At 37.8% G+C, this 16,143-nt stretch overlaps 1 protein-coding gene across 2 annotated transcripts in view; it reads left to right on the top strand.

Annotated features, from left to right (window-relative positions):
* The window catches only part of KPNA1 (karyopherin subunit alpha 1), a 53,528-nt gene that overhangs the window by 8,047 nt on the left and 29,338 nt on the right, over positions 1-16,143 (top strand). For both annotated transcript variants that reach the window (XM_048055156.2, XM_067004330.1), the window contains exons 2-6: positions 4,038-4,171; positions 6,362-6,469; positions 8,327-8,426; positions 9,006-9,100; positions 10,222-10,353. In XM_048055156.2, coding sequence (XP_047911113.2) covers positions 4,043-4,171; positions 6,362-6,469; positions 8,327-8,426; positions 9,006-9,100; positions 10,222-10,353 — 564 coding nt within the window. In that variant the 5' untranslated portion in view covers positions 4,038-4,042. The remainder of the gene's footprint in view (positions 1-4,037; positions 4,172-6,361; positions 6,470-8,326; positions 8,427-9,005; positions 9,101-10,221; positions 10,354-16,143) is intronic.

Genomic DNA, 16,143 nt, shown 5'->3' with positions numbered 1-16,143 from the left:
TAAACTGAGGAGGGGGTCATATGGGGTTGGGCTGGTGCTGCACAAAAAGTCAGAGAGTACATCATGAAAACTCCTCCCAGGGTCACCAAAGATTTTTATCTATAGACAGGAGTATCCAGAAATGTGGAAAATACTACTCTATCTTTAGGAAAGAAGAGATTCGTAGAACATTTCCATGACAACCACCACAGACTTTCACCAGAAGGAGCATTAATTTTGATAGTTCAGAGAAGATCCTGGATTTACTATGAAGAACTCGCCATGGGTGAATTTAAAGTGACCATTGAAAGATTTTCAGTTAAGCTGCAACAAAACTGCTGGAGACAAGTGAGAAGTATTCCCCTCTCTGGTTTAGTCTGGGGGAAAGGCTACATGCTGAAAAATGGAAAAGGATCTTTATAGAAAATAATTCTTGGGTGACTGTAATGACCAACATAAGATTATTTTATTTTCACTCCTAAAGAAAAAAAAACTGTGCTCACACTGAATAGGTCTAAAGGTGCTGGCAGTAGATGTGGGGTAGATGAAGCCCGGAATGTGGTCATAGAATTTTCCACCAGTGGTCAGGGAACCAACAGAAGAACCATGTTACTTTAGACTGAGTTTTAGGAGATACTGAGGGTATTATAGAACCCTTTAGAAAATAACTTTGGATTGAATAACTATACAAATTAGGCAGATATATAAAATGGTTGTATGGCCACATGTTGTGATCTTGTTGATTTGCTACTGGTTAGGGACTAGTATGAAATAATTACAGAATTCATTGCTAGTTGAATTTGGGAACTTCTCAGCGCTGAAGGGAGCTTAATTTCTCTGCCTTTAATTGGAAAAACTGTCTTCCTGGTTATTTGGTGGGAATTTGTAGGACAGCTTTACTCCAATGTAATACACAATACACTTGTGAAAGGATTTTAAGTGTACTGATCGCTCAGAAAATAGAGGGGGTTAGTCAGCAAAGTCTTACTTTGTCTTGGAAGTAAGAAATAAGCTTAGCCAAAATTTACAGCTGAATCTTGTAGAGGATGTAATATTTCTTAAGTTCTAAACATAAAAGAGAACGAGAAAATGTGAAGCCATTAGGTATAGCAGTTGAGGTAAAGTCAGAATTCAAATAATAAACTAATAAAAGCCATGCCTGTATTTTCAATAAAGATGATAAATAACACAACAGGGCAGGGCTAATAGAGCTATGAGAGGGCTGATAGAGCTAAATGAAAGTTATTTCCTCAAAGCCAGAAGCAAATTTGAAAGGAACTAATATATTAAGGTGGGAGATGAACATAAACAAGGTAAAAATGTATATATAAGGAAAAGGAGTATGATAAGGAAACTTGTTGACGATGAAGCTGGATTATGTCACTGGTATTCAGAAACATTGGAACATCATATGGAAGGACTGCATAACAGTAATGAGGTGAAATTTAGTAATAAGAAATGAAGATGATAAATGTCTAGTATTTCTATAAACTGTGAACTTTTATGGACTGAAAGTGAAAATGTGAAATGATCGCAGGAGCTATTGAAGTCCTAAAATCCCCAACGAAGGCAAATCTAATCTTGTGAGTTTAAGATGAATGATTAGTAATTCACAGGAGGCCGGAGATTTTATCTGGGCTATTGTGTATGCCTGTGTTCATGTTCAAGGGCAGATTGACTAGGGTGGCTACAAAGCCTTTTTTTTTTTTTTTTCCTGTTAGATATGTCCTTTTAGCTTGTGTTTTTCCATCTGGTATTTGAGTTCATTTTCTCTACTCTAAAATATATAAAATGTCTTCCAAAATGTTTAGAAACGAGACATATTCTATACTCAGCCTGAGTATTTGTTGGCCTGTATATTAACAGTTAAAACAGTAAAAGTTCAGGGCTCCCACAAATAGTTTTTCTGTTTACAATACAGGTAGTAGTCATTTGAAAAACCTAGAAACAGGAAGTAAATGTTATTGCCAAGCATATTGAAAGAAACGTGAAAACTTTAAGCTTATACACCTAAACACATGAAGAATATAGTCACACAGGAAGAATGTAGCTGTTAAGAATGATGTAGGGAACTTCTGGATTTCTGAGACTATGGTTTTGTAGGATTTTCAGTTAAAAAGAAGCTATTTTAGGAAGTCTTTACAGCAGAATCAGGCTGCTGAATTACCTGTGTGATCAGGCTTTCATGTTGCATTCAGTGCTATCTGTGACTGTCTGGTCTTGAATGCAGTAGTTTTGTGTTTATTAGCAGTGTTCAAATTTTGCCTAGTGGAACACAGTTTGAAGGGATACTTGGAATGTCTTCTGAACATCAGAATTTTTATACATGATTGTCAGGTATCAGCGACTTTAAAAAGAGGCTCTAATAAGAAATGCATTTGGCTATCTGCTGTTTTTAATCTCTTAAAACTCTTTGTGCTAATGGAAAGAAGAGAAGGTTAGAGTAGACTCTATTATACATCTGATATATTTTTTAAAAAGGTAACCAAAGCTATTGAGAATCTGTACACTTGCGTTGCTCCATTTTAAAATAAAGTGCACAACAGATCATTTGTCACCTGGTGATTCTGTGCTTATGGAATTTGAAGTGGGTAGCATATCTAATACAACACGTTCGGGCATTTGAGAGACCTTTAAAAGTCCTGAAGAGCCACTTTATACGTAGTATAGTTTCCTAAATTTCATATTACAGTTTCAATATTTACAACATATTGCACATTCTGTACCTGTAGGAAAATTCATGGACATACAGAGATATTTTAGAATTCTATTCCTAACATTGTTTGGATTTAAAGGGGAGATGTAAGAGAATCATAGAACGGTTCAGGTTGGAAAGGACCTTAAAGATCATCTAGTTCCAACCCCCGTGCCATAGGCAGGGATGCAACCCACTAGATCAGGTTGCACAGGGCCTCATCCAGCCTGGTCTTGAACACCTCCAGGGATGGGGCATCCACAGCCTCTCTGGGCAACCTGTTCCAGTGCCTCACCACCCTCTGAGTGAAGAATTTTCTCCTAAACCTCTAGTTTAAATCTCTCCTTTTTTAGTTTAGAGTCATCCCTCCTTGTCCTGTCACTATCTGACGGAGCAAAGAGTCACTCTTTGTCTTTTTTATAATTCCCCTTTAAGTACTAAAAAGCTGTAATAAGGTCCCCCTGGAGCCCTCTCTTTAGGCTGAACAGCCCCAGAAGTAACAGCAGAGTGGAGCACAGAGGGTAGAGACCTGATCCACAGCCCATTTGTTTTAAGGGTGGTCTTTCTACTCAGTTTTATAGCTATTGATTTATGCTAAGTAACTCCAAAGTGCATCGTTGTACATGTGAAAATTGTCGTGAGTTGATATTAATTTTGATCTACTGAGTTATACAGGAAAACCGGCACATGGAAATAATAGACTCAAAAAAGGCTCTTCTGTATAAACAGTAACAGGATTGCAGTCTGGGGATGAGGAAGAGGGGGAAGAATGGCACTTCTCTTTGCAGAAGCAAGTCTTTTGAGTGGTTAAACCATCCTCACCTGAAATGTGTCTGTCTCCATTTATTTTTTCTTGTAGGTCTTGTCTGGATAGAAGGAACACGAGGTTGTATTGAATTAATTTAAAATGTGAATTTGAAGCGCAAAAAAGCCTCTGTACTGACTTCCAAAGTGAATTAAGCTAAAAAGGAGCTAAGACTACTTCACTTCTGAGTGAAACTGTTAATTGCCTGTAGGGAGAAATATTAAGGTCTATTAGTGTAGCTTTCTTAGCTCAGTCTGTATCCTCTGCCTTACGAATCTCAGTTCCTTCTTAATAAAACGGTTCACTTATGTCTCGCAACCTCAAAGAGTGAAATAAAAGATTGGTGGTCTGATGTGGAAAAACTGGCACACTGAAGTGTAAATTCTGTAAAGTCATTTTACATCTTTGAAGTTATTGGAAGTTAGGTGACAGGTTATAGGGAGGCAGTGGCTGGAAGTGCATGGAGAGGTTCTATAGAGATGGAGACAGACCATAAACGGATGTGTGTTGAAGAGTAATTGTTCTCTGACTGATTCTGTTTTCAATTGCAATGTAAAGGAATCATGACGACCTCAGGAAAAGAGAATTTCCGACTGAAAAGCTACAAGAACAAATCTTTGAATCCTGATGAGATGCGCCGAAGGCGGGAGGAAGAGGGTCTTCAGCTACGGAAGCAAAAAAGAGAGGAGCAGGTACTGTACTACAGTTGTGATAACCGTAACCAGTCGTTAAACATTTGTGTCTTGCACTGTCTTTACTTCTTTGCTTCTCTTAAAGCTGCTTTGCTTGATTGTTCTTGCCCTGTCAAATTCACATGTGGTCAGTCTGAAATAGTTCACTTGCAGACTTTTACTGCCTCTTCTTCAGGAAGTACAAAATGTAGAGAGTGCTCATCATCCACTCAAGTGTAAGATTGACCAGAGCAGCTTGGAAATAACGGTGATTTCTGGAAAGCTGTCTGACCTTGCACTGGAGGTAGTTGAGGAATTCCTTTTTTTTTTTTTTTTTTTTTTTACTTTTCTGCTGAGTTGTGGTGACTCTAATCTTCATTTAAACAGTGGTAAGGTGAAATGAAAGGAAATTTTTTTAGTTAAAGTTAAGTAAAAAAGTTAAAACGATAGTAGATAGTAACATGCTTAGGTTTGGAATGATAGGTAAACTCTGTAATCTGTTCCATTTAATATCCTTTTCATAGTGTCAATACCAGACACTTTCAAGGAAAGTCTTTAGTCAGGGAAGAATTCTGAGAGGGAATTGCAAGATTTCTTGTTGGAGGTTTTAACTGGGAACAGCAGGCAGTATTTTCAGACCACTGGTAGTACAGAATGTACTCAGTCTTATCTGTAAAGCTGATACTAAATTAGGAAAATGAAGTCATTTTAGGAATCTCTTGTCTGTGCCTCTGACCTCCCTTGTACCTGATTACCACAGGCTGGCTAAATAAAGTGTAGTAGTACTTTTATTCTCTTAAAGAAAATTGTAGGTCCTATCTGGACAGACGGTGCAGTGGAAGTGGAGCTGCAAGCAGTGTTTTGTTATGTTCCTTTACCCCTGCAACAGTTTCAAACCTAATGTGCAGGTACTTCTATTTTTATGTATTTGGCACATGAGAATGTCAGTGGGATGCTTGACTGGTATTGAGGATGACAGAGTTGACATTGCATCTGCTAGTTAGAGCTGTGGTTTAATTATGTGAGGGAACCTCCTTTATTCTTTGACTTGCTTGTTTTCATTTATACTCAGGTTTGTATTCTAATATTTTTAATATATTCTTTGTTTTAATGTCTTAGCGCTGATTTTGCATTTTCAGCCTCTGTGGGGAGAATCTTTTGACCTTTTATTGAAGGTTGTTCAAAGTCCCCCCCCCTTTTTTTTTTCATTTGGCTTTGTATCCCACAAAAACAATCTCAAGCCTCTGAATTTTTGCATAAACTGCCAACATGTAAAATTTGGCTTAGGATTGTATTTGAGCAATGTTTGAAAAGCTTGGGTGGGCACATTGTCCATTAGCCTGGAAGGAACAGCACTTCACAAGGATGCCTATCACTGAACTGGGGCTGGTGTAAATGTACCAGCTTTGCATACTGTTTTTTCTCCAGAGAAGGCAGAGAAATAAGCAGCAGGTTGATGTCAGGGCTCTGTCTTGGCTTCCCTCTTTAGTGGTGCAAATCTGACATGGCTCAGTGCTGGAGTCTTGTTTCCTGAACTCTGAGCAGGAACCTGACAGGCCACGCAGCACTCCTCAATCCATCTTGTCATTGCTAATGTTTCTTCCAGTGAGACAGCTGGATTGAGAAGCTGTAGCCTCTCTCGTTCTTCTAATGACATCTCTGTATACCTCCTTTATGTGATAGCAACCAAATTCTGTTCATCCCAGTATCATATCTTTACACCACTCTCAAGTGATTATCCTCCAAAGTCTTCTCTTTTCCACAGTAACTCAATTATCCCAGTCTCAGTACCTGTTCTACAGGGATTTGTTATACACAGCAATTTTTCAGGTGTTTGAGAACGAGCCTCCCCTGCTAACCTAGGGGAGAGTAAGAAACCAATTGTCTGGAAGCTAGAGGAAGCTGGTAGGTGGAGCGTGGGCAGTGAAAAAAAGAAGGGAATACCAGTGAGGATTTCTCAGAAATGGCAGGAATGAATATTCCAGCACATTAAGGTGTTCATTTGCTCTGTTACTAAATTTTGACCATTTATGGTTCAGAGAAGTCCCAGAGTCTATTCTATTAGTATAGTATATTAGACTATTAGCTAGTCTATACTAGCTTCTTTTCAGGTGATATTGTATGTAATTTTTATTATGCATAATATGACATGTCATGTTTATATTGGCTCTCAGTTCTGTGCTGCTTTTATTAAATAATTTTTCTCTTTAGCTGTTTAAACGACGAAATGTTGCAACAGCTGAGGAGGAAGCGGAGGAGGAAGTTATGTCAGATGGTGGCTTCCATGAGGCTCAGATGAACAACATGGAGATGACTTCTGTAAGTGTTGAGACAGGAATATTTTTCATTGAAACTGAGCAGGTCTGTCATGTAGTGACTTGAGGGGAGCAGAATTGCACAAAATCGTGGAAAACTCGAAGAGCTTATGGACAACTTGCAAACACCTGTATCAGTGAACTGACCTGAAACAGATTATGTTATGGATAGAGTGAGTGGTTGCTCAGTGGATATGCCTTCAAGAAAATAAAATAAAATAGCATTGTTCCAGTCAGGCTGATCACTTCTTAGTTTTGATGTTGACCGTTATGGGTAATCTTATCAACTTCTGCCCAGAGTTGTTTATTTTTTAAATATGAAAGTCATAATGCTTGAAACATGGAAATACAAATGAGTCAATGTGTTCTTGCAATTTGGAAAGTAAAAAGAGGCTGGCTGGAAATCTCTGTTAGCAAACATTCAAGTGGCAGAAATTTAAACCAGGATGTTGGAAACATAGCTAGACCTGCTTAGCTATCTGCAAGTGTCCTTGAATTCCTTTTGAAGCTGGAATTTCATCCTGCAGGAAAGCCTTCTTTTAGTAGAAATTTAGTTTTTTCTGCTTTTTCCATTTCTTTACTGCAGTCTTCTCCCTGGAAAGGAAAATGGTAAGGGATTCAGGCTATAACAGAGAGGATAAAGAAAAATAGGACTCAATGTGGACTGTAAAGTTTGATCATTGATCTTCTTATTTGTTTTTGTGTTCAGAGTATGCTTTGATGGAAATCAGGCTGCTTTTGACTTCTGTTGGTGGTTAGACCAGTCTTGAAAATTATTCAAGAGAAATGCCTATAATGTGGTAGATAACTAATGGAATATATTGTTTTATTCTTCAAGATAGTCTTAATACATCAGATGAGTCCTACATACCATTTAATTATTTGTGTGAAAATACAAACTAAATAGATAGTAAAAAGTAAGGAAAGCCAATCTTATACAGATTAACATTTTAAATATAAATAATTTCAGGGTCGTAAGAGTTGGGGCTGAAAAAGGAAAGATCTAAAAGTACTGCATGTTTTGTTTCCCTTCTCTCTGTAAACTGTTTCGTGTGACAAAAATCTAGATTTATTCTGTTTTATTACTGGGTTGTAAAAGTACAGACAAAGCTCAAGTATTTTCATTACTGTCATCTATCTTCCTATGTGTTAGGGGTTTGGATGTGATCTATAGAAGGATTTGAATCAGAAAGAGGAATAAAAAAAACAATTTCCCTTTCATGGATTTGCATGGGTCAAATCAAACGATGTCAGATTCTACCTGGCATAAGAAAGGTCACTGATTTAGTTTAGCCATATTAGTGGAAAACATCAGTATTGTGAAAAACTTAATACTCTATTTGATTATGATGCCAAGCATTTATTTTGTCAATGCTTTTAAAATGACAGTTCCTGTACATTTTGGTGTAAGAGAATGACTCATGATGTACATGTTGCAGATATCCAAACAATAGCATGATCAGTGTTCTTCTTGCATAACAGTAATTGCTATTCTAATTTAAACTACTTTTTGTTAAAGCTGACAATTTTACAGTTATTCTAGAGAAAGGGAGATAAGAGAAAAGGGGAGAGAATACCTGTGAGAGATTATGAGAAGATTTTTTATGGCATAACTTGAGTAAAATCTGAATGTGGGCTTCCAGGAAGAAAGACTACTCTCAAGTATGTTTCTACTTACGGTAGCTGCACATGTATGATGACTCATTTATTGTCCATACTGGTTCTTATCTAGGTTTTTGCTCAATAAGAGATAAACTTGTTACCATTTTAGCAAATATTCTAACCTTTCCCCCACTAATCCCCAATTTTCTTTTTCTCTTGTTCTCTGTCGCTTTCATTCTCTCCCCCACCTGAATCGTAGAGTGCTGTCATTACGGCTGATATGATTGAAATGATTTTCTCCAATAGTCCAGAACAACAGCTTTCAGCCACTCAGAAATTCCGAAAACTTCTTTCTAAAGGTAAGGGCTGAAATTACTTGCAGAAAAATGTAGGAACAGTCCATGGCATATATTTTGACTTTGATAGCAATGAAGATTGTTTCATACAGAAATGTCTGGATGAAGAATTTCATCCAGTGTTGTTTTGCAAAATGCCAACTAGATGTATTTAATAGTTGCTTTTGCTTTTGAAATCTCTAAAACTATTAAGTGATGCAGATGAGATCTCTGATCTGTAATGTAAGTTAAAGTATTGTGGGCAACGTCTCCGTGGCTCGCATATGCTGCTTTCTAGAAGTTGAGCTCTGCACTTGTGTGCCAAAGTGACTTTGCAGATCTGCTGCTGTCAAGTTTATGTGCCTACATTACTGAGTGCATTACTGTTTTGAATTGTGTTACCTTATTTCAAAATTCAAGCTGGAGATTTCCTTTGGTGATAGATATGAATCTATTGCCTTTTAATATAGGCAAAGCGGTGTTACAGAAAACTAACACTCAGGAAAGAACAGTCAACATGCCATTTGATATCTTGATGCAGTAATTTGGGAAATCCCCAGCAAAGAAATGAATATATTTAACTTTGCATTTTATTTTAAATAGAACCAAATCCCCCAATAGACGAAGTCATAAGCACACCAGGAGTGGTGGCAAGGTTTGTGGAATTCCTCAAACGGAAAGAAAACTGTACATTACAGGTATACAAATATGAATATATCTGTCTTTCTGTATTACGAAGACATTTGGTGATGTAAATCAAGTAGAAAATGTCAGTACTTTGCTTAATGAGCTATACTCTTGTTCTTCACAAGGATAACACAGCTATTTTATATTGAGGGTTTCTTCAAGACAAATTCCATTTCTAGGCCTCTGATAGGGCCAGAAGAGAGAGAGAGGTCTGAGTTATGTTGTGTGGTGGCTAATATGGAGCGTTTACATTGACTTTCTTGTGTAACAAAAATCGTTTGAAATGTGGCCTCAAAGAAGGAAAAGCTGTTAAACTAAACTGTATTGTTAACCTTTTGTACCAACTGAAAGCAGTTATAAATTTTCAGAATTATGACTTAAATTTTTCATTAAATTCTAAAAAGTTTAAAATTATATGATGATAAACATAGAAACCCTGCAACTTGCTTGCTTTGGTTTGAAAAACTAAATTGTGTCTGCTACAATGGTGGTTAATTTGTTTTGGACCTACTTCTTGGAACTTTGTCTTTTTTCCAGCTCTCCATTTTTTCTGGTAAGAAATCTTTTTTCTGGGCTAGTATAAAATGGGAGGAAATTGATCCTCTCATGAAAGCAAACATTAATAGTTAACTGCTAAATACAATATGTAGGTTAAATCAATGTTCTTTCAAAAGGCATGGTTAAAGCAATATTCTTTGAAAAGGCATAAGGCAACACTTTGTTAATGCCATGCAATATCCAAATTTTGGTATGTGGAAATATGCAAAAAGGACTTTTCCTTTTTTCCTTTTCTTACAAAATAGAGGAAAGATATAATTTATAGGAATTACTTTTCAAATTAAGACCAGCAGAATTCTGAAGGTCTGCTAGCTTTTTCTGAGGAGTATGTAGACAGTAACAAAGAGCATGTATCCAAAGTATTTTTCCCCACATGCTGTTTGTATGATGGATTGAATGTGGAAACTCATCTATGCTGGTGAACATGAAACTGTTTGAGTCTTTGTGCTACAGGCTTCTACTGTATTGTCAATGGAATATCCAGTAAAAATGGACTTAAAAAGACACATAGTCATCATTTTTGGTGTGGCACAGAAGGGTCCCAGTAAACTTTCTTCTGTACTTTGTTTTCCAGTTTGAAGCTGCATGGGTGTTGACAAATATTGCCTCGGGAAATTCCCTTCAAACTCGAATAGTGATCCAAGCAGGAGCCGTCCCCATCTTCATAGAGCTGCTTAGTTCTGAGTTTGAAGATGTACAGGAACAGGTAGAGATTAAGAATGGTGTTGTGTTTTTTTTTTTTCTTTTTTTTTCTTTTTACCAAAAGGTGTACAAGACTAATAAAAGTCCTGTTGCTTTAGAGGAAAGTATATTGTTTGGCAGTTTTGCACAAGAGTCCCTTTCTACCTAGCCTGAGTTTAAGATGCAAGTGTTGCTTTTTTGTTTTTCTGGAAATATGTTTAACTACAGCCAATGTGGTAATGCATTTTGATCTCTACCGAGTTAATATTTTTCAGCTTACTGAGGAATTCAAGAAACCTTGCTTAAAAATCACTTTAGAGATGGAAAGATCATGTGTGTTACTCCTGAAGATAAAACACTATGGGATTCGGTTCTCCTAAAATGTAGGAAAAGGAGGCAAAAGTGTAATTAAGCATGCTGTAGGTCTGTTGGATGTTGTCAGAAAAAAATAGTGAAGCAATGTAGTTTACTAAGCTGATGGTTTTTATTGTGGGAGTTGGGCTGAAGTGAAAGAATAAATGTGATCTTTATCCATAAATTCAGTTTGAATGCCTTCCTTACAAAGTAGATTAATATTCTTTAAGGCCCAAAGGGATCAGTATAAAGAACAGACCAAACACTTGACTAAGTAATTTCCACTTGAGGGCCATAACTCATGTTTGAACTATGTAGGATTTTTAAAAGACATCTAATCTTGCTTTAAGTACTTAAGATGGTGAAATATTAATCATATTGATGAACAGATTTTCAGCAATTCATAATTCTAACTTTTATATATATATCTATAAATTTGTCTAGCTTTGGGTGCAGGTGTTTGCTCTTTTTTTTTTTCCTATAGCTAATAATAGATGATAGTTTAAGCTTTTCTTGAGCAAATGAAATTAAAATCTTAATTCTTATTAAGGATATTTTTTGTGTGTGTGTGTGTGATCCTTTTCTGAACATTTGTTTGTTTCAGTATCTTTTTGTGGTGGTGAAATAACAAGCACTGCTTATTCCAAGTAGTGCTGCTCCATCAATGCTGTTTGCAGAGGTGGTAGCTAATATTAACTTCAACTTGATTCTTCCCTGTGTAAATATCCAAGATGTCTTTGAGGGCTCTTTGCCACAGAAGCTTGCTGTGAGCTCAGGTTAAGCCGATTATCCAATATGATCCATTGTTCTTTGCAGAGTCACTGACTTCCAGGGCTCAGTTCTCCATCCTGTAAGTGTGCCCTCTATTCTCTCTTCCTAGATGTCTGACCTTGCATTTGGCTGTATTGAGATGCATGATTGGAGGAGTCTGACTCAAAAGTATTGGATCGCTTTGTGTAACTTGCCTTTATCTTATAGATGGCACAGAATGTGCCACCTGTACTTAAGGTTGCCTAACGTTTTACACAAGACGGACACTTTTCTTCCAGCTGCTTGTGGCTTTCCACTCTGTAACTTTCAGTTTTCAATGGCCTGTCTCGGGCTGAATAATTTTGGCAAAGGTGTTTAAAGAGAATTTGGTTGCCCCAGAAAATTATGTTCAAGGAAATAAGTATTTTTGTCGTTTTTTTATCTCTCTTTGAGGAAACACCCTTTTTTTTTATAGGAACTAGAAATGTGATAGGGAGCTTTCTGAAATGGTAGAGATGCTATGTTCTGCCTGTGTGAAAATCTATGCAGACTTAGCTATATGATATAAAAACTAATTTTTAGAGTCTTTTTTTTTGGGGGGTGGCATTACTTCACAAAGTCAGCCATCACTTGTAAAGTGCTGTTCCTGCAGAATGATTGGTGCACGGAATGTTTTAAAGGCTACTACATTTTTTACTTCTAATGGTCTCCTGTGTAAGAGCTAACTTTTTTATTAGGTTGTTAGTGTCATCCTTGCTGATGTTCAGAGAGCATGTGGGAAGATCCAGCCTGCTTTAGAATGAGTTGTGCAGCTTTCAGCCTTCAGATGTGTGTGAATTAACGGAAGAGCTTAGGGGGGGGGTCACAGTTAAGTCCCTCTCTGACTCCAATGAACTGTTGATATATTAAAGTTCAGATTGCAGGCAGAATCAGTTATAGCTACTGGGAAATATTTTTCTACACAGTTCAGGTGTTGAATCCATGATCTGTTTGTCATCAGTATGTCTCTGACTAACAGTACAAAATTGCTTTTTGTAGTAAACTGTGCTAGAGAAGCTAATGCTGCAGTGTTACCTACACCATTTCATAATGGATTTCTGTGCTGCGGGTGTAGAGGTTGCAGCCCTGCTTAACTGCTGACTTTTGGTTTAATTTAGGCCAGCTTCGAAAAAAAGCAAAAACCTGTTCTTTCTGACAGCTTTTTTTTTTTAATCACTTTAATATCTAATAAAATAAAAAATAAAGGCATTAGGCACATACATGTTAGCTCTTATACTTCTACCTTACAGAATAGCACTAAGTACACAACTGCACAGTGTTTTTCATAATAACTCTCATTCTGCATGTGTACGGGTCATTGCCCTAGTTACAGATCAGTGAGTAGTAAAGGAGGCTTTTAATTGTTACGCTGTGCACTCTTTGTTAAAGTTGGAACACATTGTAGTAGACGGAAAAAGGCAGAGATCCTTATGATTAAGGAGGTTGCAGGTTTCTGAGATAAATGTATCTGCCACGTAGTGTCTAATGCTGAAAAATTTGCTTATATCAGTTTTCAGTAAGTGGATATAGTTATGTCTTTTTTGAATGCTCTATGTAAAATAATTAATTTCTTTTTGTAGTTATGTGCAACTCGGCACGTTTGCAAGTGACTTTTGCGATTAGATTTTTTTTTTTTTTTAATGGATCTGGTTCTGGATATCTCAGGCTAGATTTCCAAAATTGGAGGATTGACCATTTTGGCCATAATTCTCTCCCCTGTAATCATCCTTTGATTCGTATCTTGTCTCACAGGAGAACTGTGAAGATGATTATTTTGCAATCCACTCTTGCAACAAACTATAAACTTACAGGAAAACTCGGAGAATAAAACTGTGTTTAGGGCATGCAAGCCAGAAGTCATGCATACAACCATATAGTAAAATAGGAAGAGAAAAAGGAATATTGGAGGCTGTGTTTAGTAAATCATTCTTTGCACTGATACAGTAATTCTGTAGAAGGAAATCTAAGTAGTAATACTGTTTTGAATATGTATCATAGTATAAATTGAAAATTACTCATTTTGTGATTTAATTTGTCTTAATGGCTAATCATTATCTACTGTTTTTGTCTTCAATAGGCTTACACCATTGAATTTTTCTTTTATTTAAAACTTCCCTTAGCAGTGGTTCAGAAAAACATACCAGTTCACCTTATCTAATCATGATTATTCCAACATTTTTTTCTTATTTGTAGGCCAGTTTTAATGTATTGCACTGTTTTTGCATATGCTAGTTTCTGAGTCTGGTGTGATGGTTGGTCTTACAGAAGTCAGTGAGGGATCTTTATAACTTTGTTTATTAAACAACATGTATTTTAATGAATCTGTAGCTTGTGACTTTTTACAAGATCTATTTCCCATTAAGCTATGTAGGCTGACATTTTATTACTCTACCATCCTTTAAACTCTCGTATTTCCTTGTTTAAGTTGTGTAACAGCCTTTCTTGGATATTCCCCGTAATTAGTGGTCAAACTATTTTTCTTCCAAAGAAACCAATTTTATTGCAGACGCTTCATCTCCATTATTTATAAAAACTTCTTGACTACATCTTTCTCTCTCTCTCCTTTCCCCCCACCCTTATCCCTTTTTCACCCCCTCTCCATTTTTAGTATACTGTTTTTTTGAGATTTAGTCAATGGTGTATCTCCTAACCTTCTTCTACTTCTTATAATTTTTCTTTCAAAATGCATCTAGAAATTTAGATATGCCAGCCTGAAGTTATTAGTATTTAAGGACTTCATCAAAGCTCTTTAGACATGCTTTTAAGGTTGATGTAGCTTCAGTGCAGTCTTAGCTGCAGTTCTATCCTGAATGTCCTTTAGTGCAGGCATATGTAAAAGCCAGTTGTCAGCTTGGGTTCCCTTGATGAACATAGAATTTCCTTCAAAAACCATACAAAGCGTTATGCTCCATGTTTGAAGTTCCTGAGATCGTCTTTCAGTGACAGATTTGTCATTCTGCTTTGCACCTGAAGGGTAGCAGGTGGCAGGAACACCCTCAGCAGCCCTACTATCCTTTGGGAATGTATGTGTTTTCAGCTAAAGCAAGCAGTTTTTTTTTCCCTCAATATTTTTCCATTTCTAGTTGTATCCCTGTTCCTTTCAATAACCACTGTTCGGCAGAGTTGACCTGTGAGTCTGGTATCCAAGATCTGTTCTCTGGCTTATACATCAGCAGCCCTACTAACTAGGTCTTAATAATCAAAATCGGGAAAAACAACAACAACAAAACAACAGTTGAGGCATGAGAATGAGATACTTTCTCTAGTTATTTGCATCATATTCCAGTAATAAGGAAGGATGATCAGCCTAGCTTCTGAAAGAAAGGTGTTTTCTTTGTTGGGGCATAGTAGAAGTAATTTCTTGGCCCTCTGGTGTCCTTCCATGTGTGCACTAGTCCAATTGCATTTGTATGTAAGCTGATCTTCACTGTCTTCATCCTAGCATTAGATCTGTTTCCCCATGTCAGCAGCCAAAAGTGGAAAGTGTTGATTTATAATATTTCTTCTCCACAGAAAAGCCCCAGACTTCATGCACAGTTGGTGGTTGGCTTAGCTCTTGGTTTCAGTATTCAAACATGTAATGGTATAGGTGGTTGAGAGCCTTGAGAATCCATGGAAACCCATCCTTCTGTGGATGGAACGACTGGCTGGGTAGATGAGGGGAGAGCAATGGATGTTTTTTACCGTGACTTCAGCAAGGCTTTCAAAACTGTCTCCCATAACACCCTTATAGGCATGCTCAGGAGGTGTGGGATAGATGAGTGGACAGTGAGGTGGATTGAGAACTGGCTGGATGGCAGAGCTCAGATGGTTTTTCTTTGCGGTGCAAAAGAAAAACCATCTGGGTTTTTCTGGTTGGGGGCCAGTAGCTAGCAGTGTCCTCCAGGGGTCAGTGCTGGGTTCAGTCTTGTTCAGCTTATTCATCAATTAAAAGATGAGGCAACAGAGTGCACCCTCAGCAAGTTTGTTGATGACACAAAACTGGGAGGAGGGGCTGACACACCAGAAGGCTGTGCTGCCATTCAAAGGCACCAGAACAGGCTGTAGAGTTCAACAAAGTTAAGTGCAGGGTCCTGCACTTAGGGAAGAGTAACCTCAAGCACCAGTACAGGTTGGGGGCTACCCTGCTGGAAAGCAGCTCTGTGGAGGAGGACCTGGGAGTCCTGGTGGATAGCAGGTTAATCATGTGCCCTTGTGGCCAAAAACACCAATGGTATCCTGGGGTGCATTAAGAAGAGTGTTACCAGCAGGTCAAAGGAGTTGATTCTCCCCCTCTGTTCAGCCCTGGTGAGGCCACACCTGGAGTGCTGTGCCCAGTTCTGGGCTCCCCAATACAAGAGGGACATGGAGCTACTGAAACAAGTCCAGCAGAAGGCTGCTAAGATGATGAGGGGACTGGAGTGTCTGTCATGTGAGGAGAGGCTGAGAGAGCTGGACCTGTTTAGCTTGGAGAAAAGAAGGCTGAGAGGCGATCTCGTCAGTGTGTGCAAATATCTGAAGGGATGGTGTCAGGAGCATTGGGCCAGACTCTTTTCAGTGGTGCCCAGCAATAGGACAAGAGGCAGTGGGTACGCAGGAAGTTCCAGCTGAATATGAGAAAACACTTCTTTACTGCGAGGGTGACAGAGCACTGGAACAGGTTGCTCAGAGTGGTTGTGGAGTCTCCTTCTCT

This window comes from Anser cygnoides, chromosome 1, assembly GCF_040182565.1.
Source record: "Anser cygnoides isolate HZ-2024a breed goose chromosome 1, Taihu_goose_T2T_genome, whole genome shotgun sequence".
Lineage (NCBI taxonomy): Eukaryota > Metazoa > Chordata > Aves > Anseriformes > Anatidae > Anser > Anser cygnoides.
The sequence above is the reverse complement of the archived record's forward strand: the minus strand, read 5'-3'. Positions and strand labels throughout refer to the sequence as shown.